Below are 17,663 nucleotides of genomic sequence, written 5' to 3'. Positions count from 1 at the left end.
TTATTTCAGTCTAACTGGAAAATCTTCTTTAGTGATTTTTTTTTTTTAAAAGAAAGAATTTTAAAAAGCTCAATGCACACAAAAACTAGGTCATTAATATTTCACAGCATAGTATCAGGTTGATACAATGACCTGGTAGCTGAAATTTTATTATGTAAAACTTTCAAATAATTTTAATAGAATTGATTTTCTGCAAGAATTACAGAGAGAGTAATCATTTTTCTTCCCAACACTAAGGCCCAGCTACTAATATCATATTTTTCAAATTTAACCTTTTCCTCTCCTGGTTTATTCACTTTCCTGACTTCAGTGGAGGTCTTCTGCTTTCTGGCACCATAAAGAAATCATCTAGGGAGTTTCTCAAAAGCACACTTAACTTTATTGAGCACATAGCTTTTCAGGCTGGGTGCCTTGAACTGAAATCACAGTAGTTCACGATGGCACACTCCTACCTTCACACTGGTCTTTCGCTGCTGACAGCTGGTACCCCTGCCCACAGGTACACCTGAAGGAGCCCTCGGTGTTTCTGCACTGCCCATTCATGCACAGACTCCCTTGCTGACATTCATCAATATCTGTGAACACAAACAATGCAACTGTTTAACATGAGGTCTTATATCTAAATACCCCTTTAGCTAAAATTTGAGAACATAAACCAAGCTACTGCCCTCAAAGCCTTCGTTTCCAGGCTGGTCTTTTAAGGCAGGACCCACAACAACAGCAATAACAACAAATTTTCAATGAACAGAGAAAAAGGTACTACCCAAGAGAATGCACTGCTCCTTACAACGAATTCTGAGGTTATTATTACAAAAATAATAGTACTCCTCCTATATGGGGCCCTATACATTTTAGTTTGAATCAGCCCACCAATGTCCCTCATATAGACCTCAGTATGAACCGGAGAACAGAATTACAAACAGATGATAAAGTTATGAGCAAGTAAAAGCCACTTTTAATACAACATCAAGCCCTTTGCTCTTTCTCCCTCTCATAATTTGAATACAGCAGAAACACAATGTGAAATATTTTCAAGTTGAAAACAGAAGATCTCAGGCATAAAATAACGGCCATGAGGCAGTCTGCAGACCTGTAGAGTTTCATGGGAGGAGGCAGAACTAAAACTCTGCTGAGAACTTTAAATGCAAAACCACAATGGAAGCAGTTATGGAAGGAAGTAGACATTTCTACTGTATTCAGAAGCTGGAAAAGTACAAGGTCAACCAGTTTTGTTAAAGGACACTGAGCTCATTTTCAAAGTAACAAGGAAAACCAAGAGAAATGATATATTTTGATGGCAACTGCTGGAATGTCAATGGAGAAAATAATGAGTGAGGATTTTCTAATCGCCTCGAATAAACAAAGCTATTGATGGAGAAAAGGTAATTCCGAGTGTTCTAGTCATGGATGTGAATTTACACCAGTGAAGGAAAGACTGGCCTCATCAGTAACTTGAACACTTGTGGTAGAAGCGGTGCTCAGTTTCTAAAAGCTTTTGTTTGGCCTGTAGGTTGATCTGATCTAATCGGATAATTCTATCTTGCCTGGTCGGTGCAGACATAGCCTCAGAACGTTCTGCTGAATAGCTGGTCAGTTTGTAAGAGTTTATGATCATCAAAATATGATAGGACTGAGCTTCACCACGTATCCTACAGGTCTGTTGTGAGGGTTAGTGGTGAGAAGGGATGAAAACACACGAGCCCTACACTCAGAGAGAAAGGGGCCCTCATCTAAAAAGAGGAGAATTTGTTTTAAGGAAACCATGCCCTAAAGATCAATGTCTATTGTTTCCTTCTAAAAATATCTTTTTTTTTTTGGTGAAAGGGTTAGGTAGTCAGGTTGGTTGGTCTGTCTGCTTATTTATTTAAATGGTGGTGCTGGGGATTGAACCCAGGACCTCGTGCATTCCAGGCATGACTCTACCACTGAGCTCTACTTTCCCTGCCAAAATAGCCCATTATTTTAAATGCATCTAAAATGCAAACAACCTCACAGTCTTTCCCCTCAAGTATTACTGATAATTATCTGTTCCTTGAGCAAAGCTGCATTTCTTAACCTCTAATGAGGCATTAACTTTTCAAAGTTTATCCTGACAGAAGCCAAGTGTCAGGTTATCCCATGTTTCTGAAAAAGCTCACACTAATTGTTAATGTAACTGGAGTTCAGGAATTTGTTTTTTTTCTTATAGAAATGACTGTAGTTTACTAGAAACTTCTGTTTCCCTTACTGTGAAACTGATCCCTTTTATTTATATAATGGTTCTAGCTGCCAAATACTGACTATCAATAGAGAAATTAAATTAGAATTTTGTCTTAATTATTTTATACCTTTCCAAAGCCCTTAGCCTACTAGCTTTCAGAGAAGTCGAAAGCAAGAACAGCCTACACCATACTTGCTTTCAACACATCCTATAAAATACTTGAGACGTCAGTTCAAAACTTAAGACCAACAATAGCTCATGTAGCTGGTTGGATCCCACGTAGTGTCTGACAGCATCTTTAGTGCTTTGGCCTCTTTCTGACTTTCTCAAAGAAGACAAATTAAGCATTCCCATGTGAAGATGTCTGCAGCGAGAATATACCTTCCATTCCAAGTACTGTCAGGAAACGCCAGACGTCTTACATAAGTTACTCATTTATGCTGGGAAGACTGTCAGAAGTAATTCATTATAAGTAATGGTACACACATTTAGAATAACTTGAAGCAACTCTGTTATCTTGAATGTGGTGATCTTTAGGTCTTTAAAATGACCAAGAGGATCACAGGCAGCATAATTCTACACACAAGAAAAGGCATTTTTCTTTTCTGATGAGGGACAAAATTTCTATGACAAAAGAATGCTTTCTAATAAAATAAGCATGCAGGACAAATGTCTTCTCTCTTTTGTGCCAAGAGATGAATAGAAAACATTATTCTTCACAAAAGATATTTCTTTAAGGGACTTTTTGCACATATTGCTATGACAAGTCCTGCTCAGAGTTAAAATAGAGACAATATCTTGGTATTTATAAATTTAGGGCATACAGCATTAAAATGTGCAAAGAAATACAAAGGCACAAGTACAAAAAGATATAAACAAGTAATGAATGAATACATTAGATAATGTATTTACAACGCAGAAAAGCTGTCAGTAGGTTTAGTGAGGTGAAGACACAGTCAACATTCAGTACTATCAACAGGGGGAAACTGGCAGAGTTGCTGGAATGTTGGGAAAGGAACAGATTTATGATCTAGGTGGAACTTGACATCTGTGAGCTGATGTCGTTTGGGAAAGATTTTGAAATAATTAAAGAATAAGGATGTTACACAATTTACAACTGTAAAAAGGAAGGGCTCTGGTTGGGAGTAAAGAAAACAACGAGTGCATATGCAGGTTTCTCAGGCGGAGGACGGGATCTCACCTGATCCTACCCCAGACTGCAGTGCAAAGACACCAGGAGAGAAGCAGAGTAGAGGGCAAGGTTCAATGCCGAGTGGAGGTAACAGCCCTTTCCCTACCTCCAAGTTTGATACCTCCTGTTTCCTCTGTCTGCTAAATAAGTTCCTCTCCCTTCTGCATTCAGTATTTTAAAACCAAGCGCAAACAGCAACACTTCTGTGAAGCCTTTCCAGAAGCATACAAGCAGATTTAGTCCCACACTTCTTGACTTCAAAAGAACCTTGCCTATTATTTGGCGAATAACAACATCAGCCACAAGATGTCACGCTGGGCCCCTGCCTTACCTCATTCTCCACGTATTATCTGTGCCTTTCTCTGATGGCTCGTACCCTGTATCATCTCATGCAATCCTCACATCAACCCTAGCAGGTACCTTTATTGTTACCCTTTTGCAGATAAGCAAGTACAGTTTAGTGAAATGAAGTAACTTATCCAAGCTCACACTGCTTCTGAGTGTCTGAGCTAGAATCTGATATAATGCTTCATTTTTTCAAAGCTAAACCCCAGATTTACTTGGATTTCACCAGTTTTTCCATTCAGGTCCTCTTCTGTTCCCGGATCCAACCCAGGGGACCACACTGTATTCAGTATTCAGGTGTCTTGTCTCCCCAGTCAGCCTTTCCTTGTTTTTCACAACCTGCATTGTCTCAAGGATATGTCCAGAATTGTCTATAATGTCCCCAATTTGGACTTTGATGTTTTTCTTTTACATTTCCACATTTTATGTTTTAATCTTCCAGAGCTACTTGATTTTTTAAAAAACTGAAGTACAGTAGGTTACAATGTGTCATTTCTGATGTACAGCATGATGTCCCAGTCATACATACATATATATATTATATATATATACACACACACACACACATATCATTTTCATATTCTTTTTCATTAAAGGTTATTACAAGATATTGAATATAGTTCCCTGGGCTATACAGAAGAAAATTTTTATCTATTTTTATATATAGCAGTTAATATTTGCAAATCTCGAACTCCCACATTTATCCCTCCCCACCCCCTTTCCCCTTGGTAACCATAAGTTTCTTTTCAGTGTCTGTGAGTCTGTTTCTGTTTTGTAAATAAGTTCATTTGTGTCATTTTCTTAGATTCCACATATACGTGATATCATATATTTGTCTTTCTCTGACTTACTTCACTTAGTATGATCTGTATGTCTCTCCACGTTACTGCAAATAGCATTATTTTATTCTTTTATACTGCTGAGTAGTATTCCATTGTATAAACACACCACAACTTCTTTATCTGCTGATGGACATTTAGGTTGTTTCCATGTCTTGGCTATGGTAAATAGTGCTGCTATGAATATTGGGATGCATGCATCTTTTCAAATTAAGAGTTCCCTCTGGATGCATGCCCAGGAGTGGGATTGCTAGATCATAAGGTAGGCCTATTTTTAGTCTTCTGAGGAATCTCCATAGTGTTTTCCATAGTGGCTGCACCAAACTGCATTCCCACCAGCAGTGTAGGAGGGCAGAACTACTTTTGAATTGTAGTTTTCTGTCTATGCCTATGGCCATCTTTTGCCCTCCATTTTCAAAAATTGAAGTATAGATGATATACAATTTTGCAAATCAAAACTATAATGAGGTATCGCCTCATATCAGTCAGAATGGCCATCATCAAAAAGCCTCAAATAATAAATATTGGAGAGGGTGTGGAGAAAAGGGAACCCTCCTATACTGTTGGTGGGGATGTAATTTGGTGCATCCACTGTGGAGAACAGTAATGGAGATTCCTTAAGAAGCTAAAAGTAGACTTATCCTATGATTCAGCAATCTCACTCATATCCAGAGAAAATGCTAATTTGAAAAGATACATGCACCCCAATGCTCACAGCAGCAACTTTACACAATAGCCATGACGTGGAAACTAGTAAACCATCGTTTTTCTCCTGATTAAGACTGGGGTTATGGGTTTTTGGAAAAACTTGCTACATTTTCAATAATGCATGTTTTTAATAGCAATTTTATTGAAATCTAATTCACACACCACATAATTCATCTACTTGAAGTGTACAATTCAACAGTTTCTACTGTACTCCCAGAGTTGTGCAACTGCGTGTATTGCTTTTATAACTAGAAAAATCAAACAGACTTGTGGCTCATAGATATTCTCTAAAAATACAGTTTCCCTTTATGTAAACAAATATGCTCTGTGTTTAACCACTATGAAGAATCACTTTCAAAGACACCAACCAAAATGTGCTCTAAGTAGCTGAGTCAAAATAAATGACAGGTAGCATGGTTCCCTTCTCTAAGGCTCGTTACTCTAACATGCTTTTAAGTACAGTTCAAAATAAAAACAAGAAGCTGATCACAGCATTTACCTTTACAGTGCTTGTGGTCCGGAGTCGGGGAATAGCCCTTGTGGCATGAACACATGTAGGAGCCTTCAAGGTTGGAGCAAGTACCATTTGTGCAGATCTTTGGTTCCAGGCATTCATCCACATCTTGAAGAATGTTGCATAATAGAAGGGAGAAAAAAAAAAGAGAGAAAAAAGAAATAAAACATGAATAAAGTTGAATTTGGTTAGAAATGGAAACACTGGATTTTTAAAAGAGGGGCAGATTCTTTAAGGTAAGCTTTCAAATTAGCCCTTAGAAGGAAACGGAGCTCTGGTATGAGTTGCACGTATGATGGTTCTACAGCTTAACTTACTTTCTGCAAAGTAACTTGCAAGAAGGAACCAAACATGGTCTAAGAATAAATTCAATGGGAGGCTTGCTTAGAAGGGAAGGAGGAAGAGAGGGTGGTTTTAGAGCAACATCCTCTGCAAAATAAGTTATTCCAAAGAATCAAAGACACGTGGAGGTCAGGTTAGGGAATTGATGAATTTCAGCAGAATGTGAGGGCTCACTGAGGCAAGAGATAGGACTCACAATCCAGAGAAACCATAGGAAAAGTTGTAACAGAAAAGTTAAAAAAAAATATGATAAAACGTTCTAAGATGGCAATGAATCAGCATTAAAAAAAAAATCTAAGGGACAAACATAAGCCTACTGGGTAGTTTGAAGGTGGAGTATAGGCTGAAGGGGCAGATAAAAAGTAATAGCTAATCTTTATCAAACACTTACTGTATGAAGGCACTGAGGCTCTACATATATTGTCTTGTTTAATGCTAACAAAATCCATATGCACTAACCCTTTATAGAGGAAGAAACAGAGATTCAAAGTCTACTGATAGAAACAGTGAAAGAGACAATCATGACTTTGCCTTTATTATTTGTTAACACAGGAGGTATATCAATAATCATCATCTAAGTATTCACTGAGTTCATTCAGTAAACATTCACTAAGCTCCTACTAGAACATTGTTAATTCAGAAAGGAAAATGTGAGTTCTGTGCCCCATTTGACTGCCCCCGGGTACAGCCACTACAGTTGCAGTAAGAAGACATATAATACAGCACAAACAACCAAAAACTTAAAGAGGAAAAAATTCAACCACTAAGTGCCAAAAATACACACAGCATCACAATTTAGGCTTAGTTTTACAGCGGTCTATACTTAGAGCACCTTATACATAAGGCAGACAAATAATACAGAGGAAAGGCTCTTGACTGCATCCATTCCATTTTGCAATGCTCACCACAAAAGCAATACAGCTTTCCACCTCTTAATATGAACAGGCAGAGAGTCATGGGCACATTAACAGAGATCTCGTTTCAGGTCAGCAATCATTCATTTGCACTGCATTTCATGAGAACTAGACTCTATCTTCCTTACAGTGGAATTCAGAAATAGAGTATTACCAAAAAAAGCAAAGGGGGATCTTGTGTGTGTGCACATGGCGATGTGCCAAATGCATATTGAAAACAGCCAAGTAATTGACACAGCCTAGGTGTTCCGCCTCGCTTTCACACAATCCCTAATTATGGCGAAGTGACCCTACTCCATGACAACAAAAACAGCACTTCCAGACGGACTCACTATCCGTCCTTTCTTTGGTTGTGGGAGTCCACTTTTGTAAACACTGAAAGCAAACTACTTGAAAGAAGCAGCCAAACACTGGAGCCAAAGTAAACAGTGGGACAGAATGAGCCTAGACACTAGGCATGGAAATTCCAACAGCAATGTGAAAATGTCATGTCTAGGATCTGGTCTGGTTTCAAAAATGTTAACAAGATGAAAAAAATATATGAATTACTCTCTTTAATTATTCACGCACCAGAGAATGTGATTTATAGGACTGCAGAATGTAACAGCAAAGTAGTTTCTAAGCCTATATTTTCCCTCAGTTAACGTAAATTAACAGACATTGCAGATTACCATTCATGAGATGCTTATAAAACTGCTATTTTGTCAGGCTACTGCCATGATTAACAATGAAGCAAAATGCCTTGAAGTAAAAAGAGAGCCTGACTGATGTGTTTATTCTTTTCTTCACTTACTGCAGTCATAACTGCATGGAAGCAGAATCCCGTACATAGAAGTTTGAATTGAATGAGTACGTGGGTTTAATGACACTTAAGTTCTTAAGGAAATAACTACATAGTAAAATATCACTAAAGAATCTCTCTAAAGAATCAAAAGGTACAAACTTCCAGTTATAAATTAAGTCAGTCATGGGGATGTACAGCCTGCTGACAACAGTTAATAACACTGTACTGCATGTTTGAAGGTTGCCAAGAGAGTACAGTTGGCCCTTGAAGAACATGGGTTTGAACAGCATGGGTCCAATCACACACGATGTTTTTCAATACGACAGTATGACATGATCTGTGGTTGGGAGGAACCGTGGATGTGGAGCCCTGTGGATCCCTGCAGACTTACCTGCGGATTTTCAACTGCAGAGGGTTGGTGCCCCTAATGCCTCCATTGTTCAAGGGTCAACTGTAGATCTTAAAAGTCCTCATCACAAGAAAAAAAAATTTTTTTCAACTATATATGGTGATGGATGTTAACTAGTATAACATAATAATGATAACTTATTATAGCGATCATTCTGCAATGCATACAAATACCAAATCATTTTGCACACCCAAAATATCATGCTATATCTCAATTATACCTCAATTAAAAAAAAATCTCTATTCAGAAGGAAGGTGTCTAGAGGGGGGCCTCACTTGATAGATGTAAAAGGAATGAAATAAACTCAGTGATGTATCATTAGCCAGACCTCTCTCCTTAACTGCTGATCCCCACACCTAGTTGGTTGGTTAGTCTACAGGGACAGCTCTCTCCTTCATGTCCCACAGGCACCTCTGACTCTTTATGGGTAAAAGTGATCTTTCTCCTGCCTTCTCTTTATGCTGCCTCCCCTATCAATATACAGTACCACTACCCACTCAAATGCCCAAGTTAGATGCTTGGGAGTCAACCCGTCCAGATTCCTTCTTCTCCCTCTTCTCCCCACATTCAACGTATTACCAAGTTACGTCAATTCTACTTCTCAAAAATCTCTCAAATACCCACAAGTTTACTTCATTCCTACTACTACCATTCTCTCTCAAATGGGTTCCTGACAATCTTTTCATTTGTTTCTCTACTGAACATCTTGCCCCATCTAATCCATTATCCAGCTTGCAGCCAGAGCCATCTTTCAAAATACAAATCTGATCAATGGTGTTGCTCCTCTACTTTAAAAGCCTCCAATGGTTTCCACAGGTCTTCAATTTAGTCAAGGACACAAACTTGTGGGGCCTTGAGTGGCAATGACAGAAGGTCAGGCCACCATCGTCCTTCCTTCTAACCCTTGGGAGGATCAATGCCGCAGGAAACAAGGTGATCTCTACCCACCCTATGTGGCATCCATAACCCACAGCCCCTGACCCCTGCAGCAGAGGCAGATGGTTGTGTCTTTTTCTATACTGGAGCTCAAAACTCATGCTAGGATACAGTCTTATAGAAGAGTCATACTACCCAAATTCCTACATACCTATACATAAGTTCAAAAGAGAAACTGTCCATAGAAAAATGGGTTAGAATTTTTAAAAAAATTATCAATGTGCTTTGGAGACATAATTTGGCATTTGCTATTCAATGAATTAATTAAACCCCCCACAATAAGGAAGTTTCCAGGAGTTTACTAGGTCGGCACTTCGTGGATATCACTGTTCACAAGTTCACGGAATCCACTTCACAATACTATCGCCCAGTCCGAAGTGATCCTTCTCATAATGCCTTCAGAGACTCTCACAAATGCCTTGCTGAAAACTGGATATGCCACGCCTACAGGGTTTCCTGTTCTACTCTAATAACCCTACCAGAAGAGGCAGTCAGGACAGTCCAGCATAACTTGTCCTTAATGAACCCTGGCTAATTTGACCTACACATCCTTAAAAAAAAAAAAAAGTTTCACCTCATCATCTGAATCCTGCAGTCTACAGTTCTTTGTCAAGATCAGCATGAAGTTCAATGATCGTTAGTTCCCGAACGAACTCCACCTTCTTTCCTCTTTTAGGGGAAATGAGGACATTAATCTCTCTCCAACTCCCTGGCAATTTTCCATTCTCCACAATTTCACAAAGATGAATCCCAGCTGGCCAGCAATCCCACCTGCAAATTCTCTCATGCCTTGGGATGTAATTCATCTGGGTCAGGAACCCTTTTGAAATTTTCCTTCCTAATATCCTGGGAACACAGCACGCTGCCTGAAGCCTCTCCCTCGTGGGCATGACCCCTAAGGTTGTAAGGGTTACCAGGGCTGCCCTCCCACAAGTCACCCATGGCTGCACTGCCCCCTTACCCTGCACCTATGGGCTCCTTGGGGTTGGTCAGAATTGAGTTCAGAACAAGAGTTTACTTCCTTTACTTCCAAGGAGATGAATCTGTCAGCAGGGTGAACCAGTCATTTTTCTGAGGTCATTCAGCCTCATGTAATTCCTTAGCGACCAACAGACTTCAGTGCGTGAGCATCATTTGATACTGGGAAGAAGACATCTTATTTGATCACTATAGCTACATGAAAATACAGGATTACTCTCCACCCAAACATTGCTTCAATTATCCCTCAACTATTCTTTATATATAGTCTTTACACTAAAGATGACAGGAGAACGTATTTGACAGAAAAGCACACGTGGCCAAATGAGAGACAGATGTGGGTTGGGCCAGTACAAAGAACTGCCTTGCCTGCAACTGAAGTATAGTGAGTCCTCAGGACCTCACGCCCTTCTGCCAATTCCGACCAAGTTAAAAATCTGCAGTAGCACAGCTGCCTACAAAAATATGTTGTACATTCCTCAAAGACTCATCACTGCTTTTCAGAATTGGAAAAGAGCCAATGTTACGTATATCCCAGATAAAGATCCAAAGATGATCTCAGAAAGTCAATCCACTAATCCCACCAAGTCACCAGCTTCCTATCTTACCTTTCCAAAAGAACACTTCGTCTTTCAGCAAAACTCACCTGGGGCTCTGAGTGCAAGCCCGTCATCTTTGACTCTAGAATCCCTGAGGCATAAACATTGCCGCTTGCAAGGGACAAATGACTCCAACCCACATGGATCTCTCCTTTCTATGGACTTTTATTTTCCTTATTATCTTAATTACATTGGTTTGCTTATTTTCTTCGGTGTACATGAGAGATACGAGATATTATATAAAACAAAATACAATACTACCTTTGAAGCTTAAAGACCTGGGAACGTGTCCCATCTCTCCCATTTACTACCTGCCTATGAGCATGAGTGAGCCCATTAATCTATTTGGGAATCAAATTCTATGTCTGTACTAAAGAGACGATTGTAAACTATACAAAGAGAAGTTGTAGTTTATTACAGTAACTAGTCTCCCCACACAGGCATATTTCCTGCCTTCAAAAGTAGTTTTTTTGTTTTTGTTTTTGTTTTTCTTTTGAGATATAATTGACATTATAACACTGTGTAAGTTAAGCAACAAGGATACACTGCACAGCACAGAGAAATGCAGCCATTACTTTATAATAACTTTAAATGGAGAATATGCTATACTATTGCTACATAGTATGGTAAATCAAGTAGACTTTAATAAAAATAACATTGTGTAAGGTTAAGGGATGATTTGATACACATATTGCAAAATGATTAACTGCAGCGTTAGCTAACATCTCTTATCAGGTCACACAACTATCATTTCTTTTATGGTGAGAACAATTAAGATCTAGTCTCAACAACTTTGAGGTTTATAATACAGTATTATGGACTATAATCATTAAGCTGTACATTACATCTCCAGGGCTTACCTACTAGTTACAAGTTTGTAACCTTCAATGCCATCTCCCCAGTATTCCATGCCCCAAGCCCCTATATTCACCATTCTACTCTGTTTTGTTTTGCTTTTTTACAACTTCAAATCTTCTCTGGCATCTAGCAGAAACACACGTAGGCAAGTGTGTTTCTTATTGACTGACTAGAAGATTCCTTTAGCACATAACAATTTAGGGATAAGGCTGATGTTTGCACACTTTATAGTATGTTTGCAAAAGGCAGACCTTGAGCTAAGTTGCCATCTTATATAAAAAGAATAAATGCAGGATGAAAGTCTTACGTTTTACGTTAAGTCTAGGAATATTCATATATCCCACAAAGGTTAACAATGGATCTTAAAATCTCAAAAGAAATCCTAGGGTGAAAAGAACTCTTAGAACTAGGAGCTCTCCATGTTCATTCTGCAAGTTTTCTGCGCCTGGCTTTGGCTAAGGCTGTGGCTGACCAGTTGTCAAGTGGATTGAGTGGTACTAAGTTCTTCCAGTGCCAAAGACCTACTACAGTAAGAAAACCCAAATGGGAGTCACAAAGTCATCATAAACTGAAACACGGGCTGACAAAGGGGCCCGTACTACTTCGATTAAAATCTCAGAAATTTGTGCTCTGGGTCACATGGTCTGTCACAGACTCAACTGTAAAGCGAGGCAATAAACTCGAAGAAGGCTAACTGCACACATCTGTCAGGTGACAGATACTGTGTCTTGCCAAGGAGAGCACAGACAATGAAGTAAAGAATGGGGATGGCAGTCCCGTGGAGCTGAAACATGTGCTAGGAGTAATCAGTGACCCTGCAGAGAAGAACTACAACTCTGAAGAAGTATATGCCAGCAAAACAGAAACAGTCAGAAGTTGAAAAGAAACTATAAGGTTAAGATTACTTAAATTCATAAAAGAAAGCTCCTCCCACGTAAGAAAAATAAAAAACTATATGAGATGAGCTCAAAGAAAGCCAAAGAGAAGGCAGTTATCCACTGAAACTTGACAAGTAACTTACTTTAAGAAGTATCAGTTACTACTGCGTTTCTTCCATTTCAGCACAAGCGAAATAAAACGGAGGTACGAGGGATGGGGGAAGGAGGACTGTAAGATTTCTTGGGTCCTTGCAAAGTGCTTGATATCATATTTAATTCTGACAATAAACCCTATGAAGAAAGTATTTTGATCCCCATTTTACAGATCTTGAAACTAAGCTTCAGGGAGCTCACAGAGCTGACATTCTGCCTAAATTCAGGGAAATACAATCTTCATATCAGAGTTACTGAATGTACTTTAAAGCAATTAAATATTAGAGGATTTTATTTGGGGGATGGTTCCAGTCAGGTTTGAATCAGGCTGATTCAAGTTCTTTGTGAGTCAAGTGAAGCCTGTAAATTGAGGACCTGACATGCTGACTTCCTTCAAGAAAGGTTCTGGTTGAAAGCAGGCAGTTGGAACTGGCCAGAACCCAGGATGATGAAATAGTCCTCAGAGGTGGGGACCGCGTGGGCAGCAGCTCCAGGCTGAATGTGAGGTCCAAGGAATACAGTGTTGAATGATGAAAGTGGCTCTCAAGAGAGCTCTGAAATCCACAACTTGAAAGAAGCAGCTACGTTAACAGAAGAGCCAGCACGAGTTGCCAAAAAGCATTAAGGGCGAGATATTCTGAAAGTGGACAATAAACTTGAGAACGAAGGATCGTATGCCTTGAACTAAACACTAGGAAAAAGCGTGATCCCCTAGACAACACCTGCTAACATTTTACCTGTTTCTGGCCCAAATAATTTCTGTTCTAATTCATAAATCAAGGAGAAGCATCAGTCAGTAAGATCCAGTTTCCAAGGCATGAATACAAAGAGGTCATTAATGGTTTCAGCAAGTTCACTATTTAGTCAAAGAAGCAGAAAGTGAACTGGCATCAAATCCCTGCAGAATATAGGGTCAAAATGGCAATTCTTAATTCTTTTGTGTGCGTAGATTTTTAAAATTAATTATTTAATTGAAACATAGTCAGTTTACAATGTTGTGTCAGTTCCTCATGTACAGTATAATATTTCAGTCATATATATACATATATATATTCCTTTTCATATTCTTTTTCATCATAGGTTATTGTAAGATACTGAATATAGTTCCCTGTGCTATACGGTATAAACTTGTTATTTATCTATTTTATATAGAGTAGTTAGTATCTGCAAATCTCGAACTCCCAATTTATCCCTTCCCACTCCCTTCTCCTAATGAAATCACTTAAGAGAAAAAAGAGCCAGATGGACATGAAGATTGACAAATTTTTAAAAAATTGTAAGCATAATGCCAAAGAAAATAGTATTATGTACATTATGTGGTATTATGTACAGTGCTATGTAAACTGTATAAATTTAATTATACTAAGTTAAAAATACGCTGTCAGTGAGAGGCAGAAAAAAGGAAACTAAAACGGAAAAGAAATCCTCCAAAGTAGGGACTATCATCTCTACAGATGACTGACAAGTGCCAAGTGTAGGACTTTCCTCCAAACAATGAGACTTAGGAAATTTTTAAATTTTTTAATGTTTTCAAATACTAAAAATTGGGAACAAAGTCTCATCAATGGACCCTAAATTGTCTGGGGTAAAAGGATATAAAAAGCCTCAAACTAGTCTCAAATAACTGTTACACACAAAACCAAATGGTTAGCAAAGCATTTACCACCGGATGTGCTCTCTGTCCATGCAAAATCTCTAACACTCCCTGTATCCTTTAGGGTGCTCTTCCCTCTAGGGCACTCACCACACCTGACATATCACATACTCTGCTTTCTCACTTGTTTCCCTGTGAGCACAATGCAAGCTCTAGAGTCTACGTGCAATGAAAGGAGGGAATTTACTCTGTTCACTCTCAGTCCCCAGGTCTAAAACACAATGCCTGGCTCATACCAGGCATACAATGTTGACTGATGCGAGTAGCAAATGAACAAACAAACATATGTCAGGTTGTGTTATCGATGAGCTCAACTCAAAGACATGCTTAAGTAGGACTGCACCTTCTGAGAAGTATTTCAGAGTGCCAGAATCACAAAGATGAGAACTAAAACATGTAAAGGAACTAAATAAAAAAGAAATGGCTGGGTATTCACAAGCATTGTCAGAGGGCTACTGAAGAATCCAACCCATTCACTGGCTAAATCTGAGCAGAAAGGCACATTGCAGTATCTGCTTTTGGTCACACTCAGTGTTAACATTTGAAAGCTCGACTGCCATAAAAATTAAAGTGGAAAAATCTATTTCAGTACAATCTGCAAAAGCCCTCATGAGAAACTGAGGAGAGCTGCAAGTCCAATATGAGCCATGGACAGCACTGCAATGGTCACAGAGGGGCCCCCTGACTTACAGGTGACGCAGAACCTACAACTTTACCCAACACAGAAGGGAAAAAGTACACTGCCTGCTTCTGCTGGGAGATGTGCGACCTTAGTCAGCAACGCAAAACCGAAAGTTATTGCTTGGACAAGTGGTCAAGCATGTGACTTTGGTTGAGTAACAACACGGTGACCTAACAGATCTGCTTATGAGTCTACTAATCTGGGTGACAAAGCAAAACTGCTGTTAAATGAGGTGCTGTGTATCTGTCACTAAACCGGGGCAGAGTGGTCACCATCAGACTGACTGAGCTCATTTAGGTGTAAGAATTCATTTATTATTATTCCCCCACCTAGATCTGCGCATTTCTAGTGATGAGCAATCACATGCCAATTTGGTCAGTCACTTTCCATCAGCGAGTGCATGAATCAGGGCTGTGTTTACACCACGACTGTGCATTTTAGTAAGTTAAGGTAAAGTCCAGGCTATGCTCTTGGATTATAATATGTATCTGTATGTGAAAGCAGGTACAAGAACGGAACTTGATAGGTAACTCTGATGTTTACGCCAAATGGAAAAATTAAAACCAAATGCACTTTCTGACTGCCACCGATTACATCAACAAATGCTAATCAAAGAAGCAATTAATAAACAAACAAAAAATCTTTTCTTCTACCCAAAGATCAGCACCTCACACAATTCCCTGATAGAGACCCGTGGGGATGGGCATGAGATTCAGGGCAGGGGGCCACCTGTCCCGGGTACAGAGGCTTAGCTCATGCTGCCTAATGAAGAATCCAAAGCTTCGAAGCTGGGAGTGTGTCTGTCAAGCCCACCCATCTCAACTCCGCTGAGACACATACACGTCTTCCCAGAGATGTAAGAATCAAGACCAGTATTTTTAATAGGACCAAGAGGGCCTGGAATCTTGCAGAAATCTTACCCTGTACTCTGTTCTTCAGCCACACTGGCCTTCCAGCTTCTGGAAGATGACCTACTTCCTCCTTCCACAAGCCCCTTACACTGGTCAGATGGCCAAAATGACCTCTCTCTTACCCCCTTCCCCAGTTCAATTCCCAGTTAAGCTTCAACTCAAGGATTTTCCTAGAGGCAACTCCTTCTATCATATGCTCTTACAGCATCACACAGCTCTCTCTCCTAGCATTTGTCTCAGGTGTCCATTCACCTGTACTCATAAGCTGTCTGGGTGAGTGTCAGTCTCCTCGACCAGAGAGTAAGTTTCGTGGGGAGAGTACTTTTATTACTATTATTTTTTAAGCCCTCAATGTATCCCAGTACTCAGTACAACTCTGGGTATAGACAGTGAGTTCTCCAGCATTTGTGGAAGGAAGGACAGAAAGAAGGAAGGAATGAAAAGTTTAGCTCACATTGTCAGAATGTGGCATGGAGCGGAAGAGAGTCCCCTTTTGAGAAGAAGATCCCACGGTCAACAGAAACATAAAGGAAAACCATTAAGGGGGAAAGCTAACTAGAGCACAGGAAATGAGAGCCAACGCCAATTCATCACTGGGATTCAAGTTGTTAAATACTGAAAGGGATGAATGCATGAATATAAGGCACGTGGGCAATCCAACCAGACTGCTCTTTCTACACTTGCTACTCCTGCTCCAAGTTTGCGTTTGTATGTTTCCTGATTCTATGAGTCTGTGGTAGCTTCTCCTCAAGCCTTTTCTCTCCTTTCCAGCATTTTGCTCTCCACCTCTCTTCTCCCTGTGGTGTGTATTATTTTATTTGGTTTTGGTTACTTATCACATCAGGGGTAACAATTTGTTTCAATCAGAATTATTTGTCCCACGTAAAATCTCACATTCCTCATGTCAACTCAATTTCTTATTTTCTTCATGGTTCAAAGTTACCTAGAACTGCTCAGAATGACATGAGTTTGTTACATTCTCCCCCCCACCCCTTTTCAATTTTGAAAGACGGCTCACTTGGCATCACACCACTTTGTTGGAAAACGGGCCAGACAGAAGAAACGCAACTATGATAAGAACACTCTGGTACCTACCAAGACACTGCCCATTCCAGCCTCGGAACCCTTCTGTGCAGGGAACACAGTGGTAAGACCCAGGAGAATTCACACACTGCTCATCCGGACAAGTACTTGGAGTCAAACATTCATCAATATCTGAAAAAACAAAAAGCTACCAGGTCACGGACATTTGATCAGAACACTACAGCACAAACTGACTTGTGTGATAGAGTGGGGGAAAAGGCAGGTTATTTCTACATTGAGGTGGAGAAAACAGTAAGTGGAAAAGGGAAACACTGGACTTAAACACACAGCAATAATGCATGGCTGGCTATACCTTGATTGAAAGATTTACACATGTTCCAAGGAAGATCTTGGCCCCAATTCTCCAACTGGCAGGCCCAGCTCTCCCCACTCTGGGAGTTGGCAGCTTCTCCAGGGCCACTTTCTGGATATCAAACCTTTCAAGTAATAGCATGGCTTGCCAGAAAGAAATACAAGAAACGGGCATGAGAGGGAGGAAGCCATTTATCCATCTGGCTAAGAGGCTCTCTCTGCAGACAATGGATGCTCTAGGGAAATCTCTGCTTTGGCACCATGGGTCCCAAACATTCTAGGTTTGAATAATGTAAAACCTTCCATATGACAGGAATTCCGTGGAGCTGGAATAAGATTAGGAGAGAATGAACTCATCAAATACTTCCAGGA

General features: G+C 39.7%; 1 protein-coding gene across 1 annotated transcript in view; it reads right to left on the bottom strand.

Annotated features, from left to right (window-relative positions):
- Positions 1–17,663, bottom strand: part of LTBP1 (latent transforming growth factor beta binding protein 1) — a 369,767-nt gene that overhangs the window by 79,568 nt on the left and 272,536 nt on the right. Inside the window, 3 exon segments of the mRNA XM_032497326.1 lie at positions 453–575; positions 5,784–5,906; positions 16,992–17,111. Coding sequence (XP_032353217.1) covers positions 453–575; positions 5,784–5,906; positions 16,992–17,111 — 366 coding nt within the window.

This window comes from Camelus ferus, chromosome 15 (assembly GCF_009834535.1).
Source record: "Camelus ferus isolate YT-003-E chromosome 15, BCGSAC_Cfer_1.0, whole genome shotgun sequence".
In the NCBI taxonomy this organism is placed as follows: domain Eukaryota; kingdom Metazoa; phylum Chordata; class Mammalia; order Artiodactyla; family Camelidae; genus Camelus; species Camelus ferus.
This window is presented reverse-complemented; position numbering and strand designations above follow the sequence as displayed.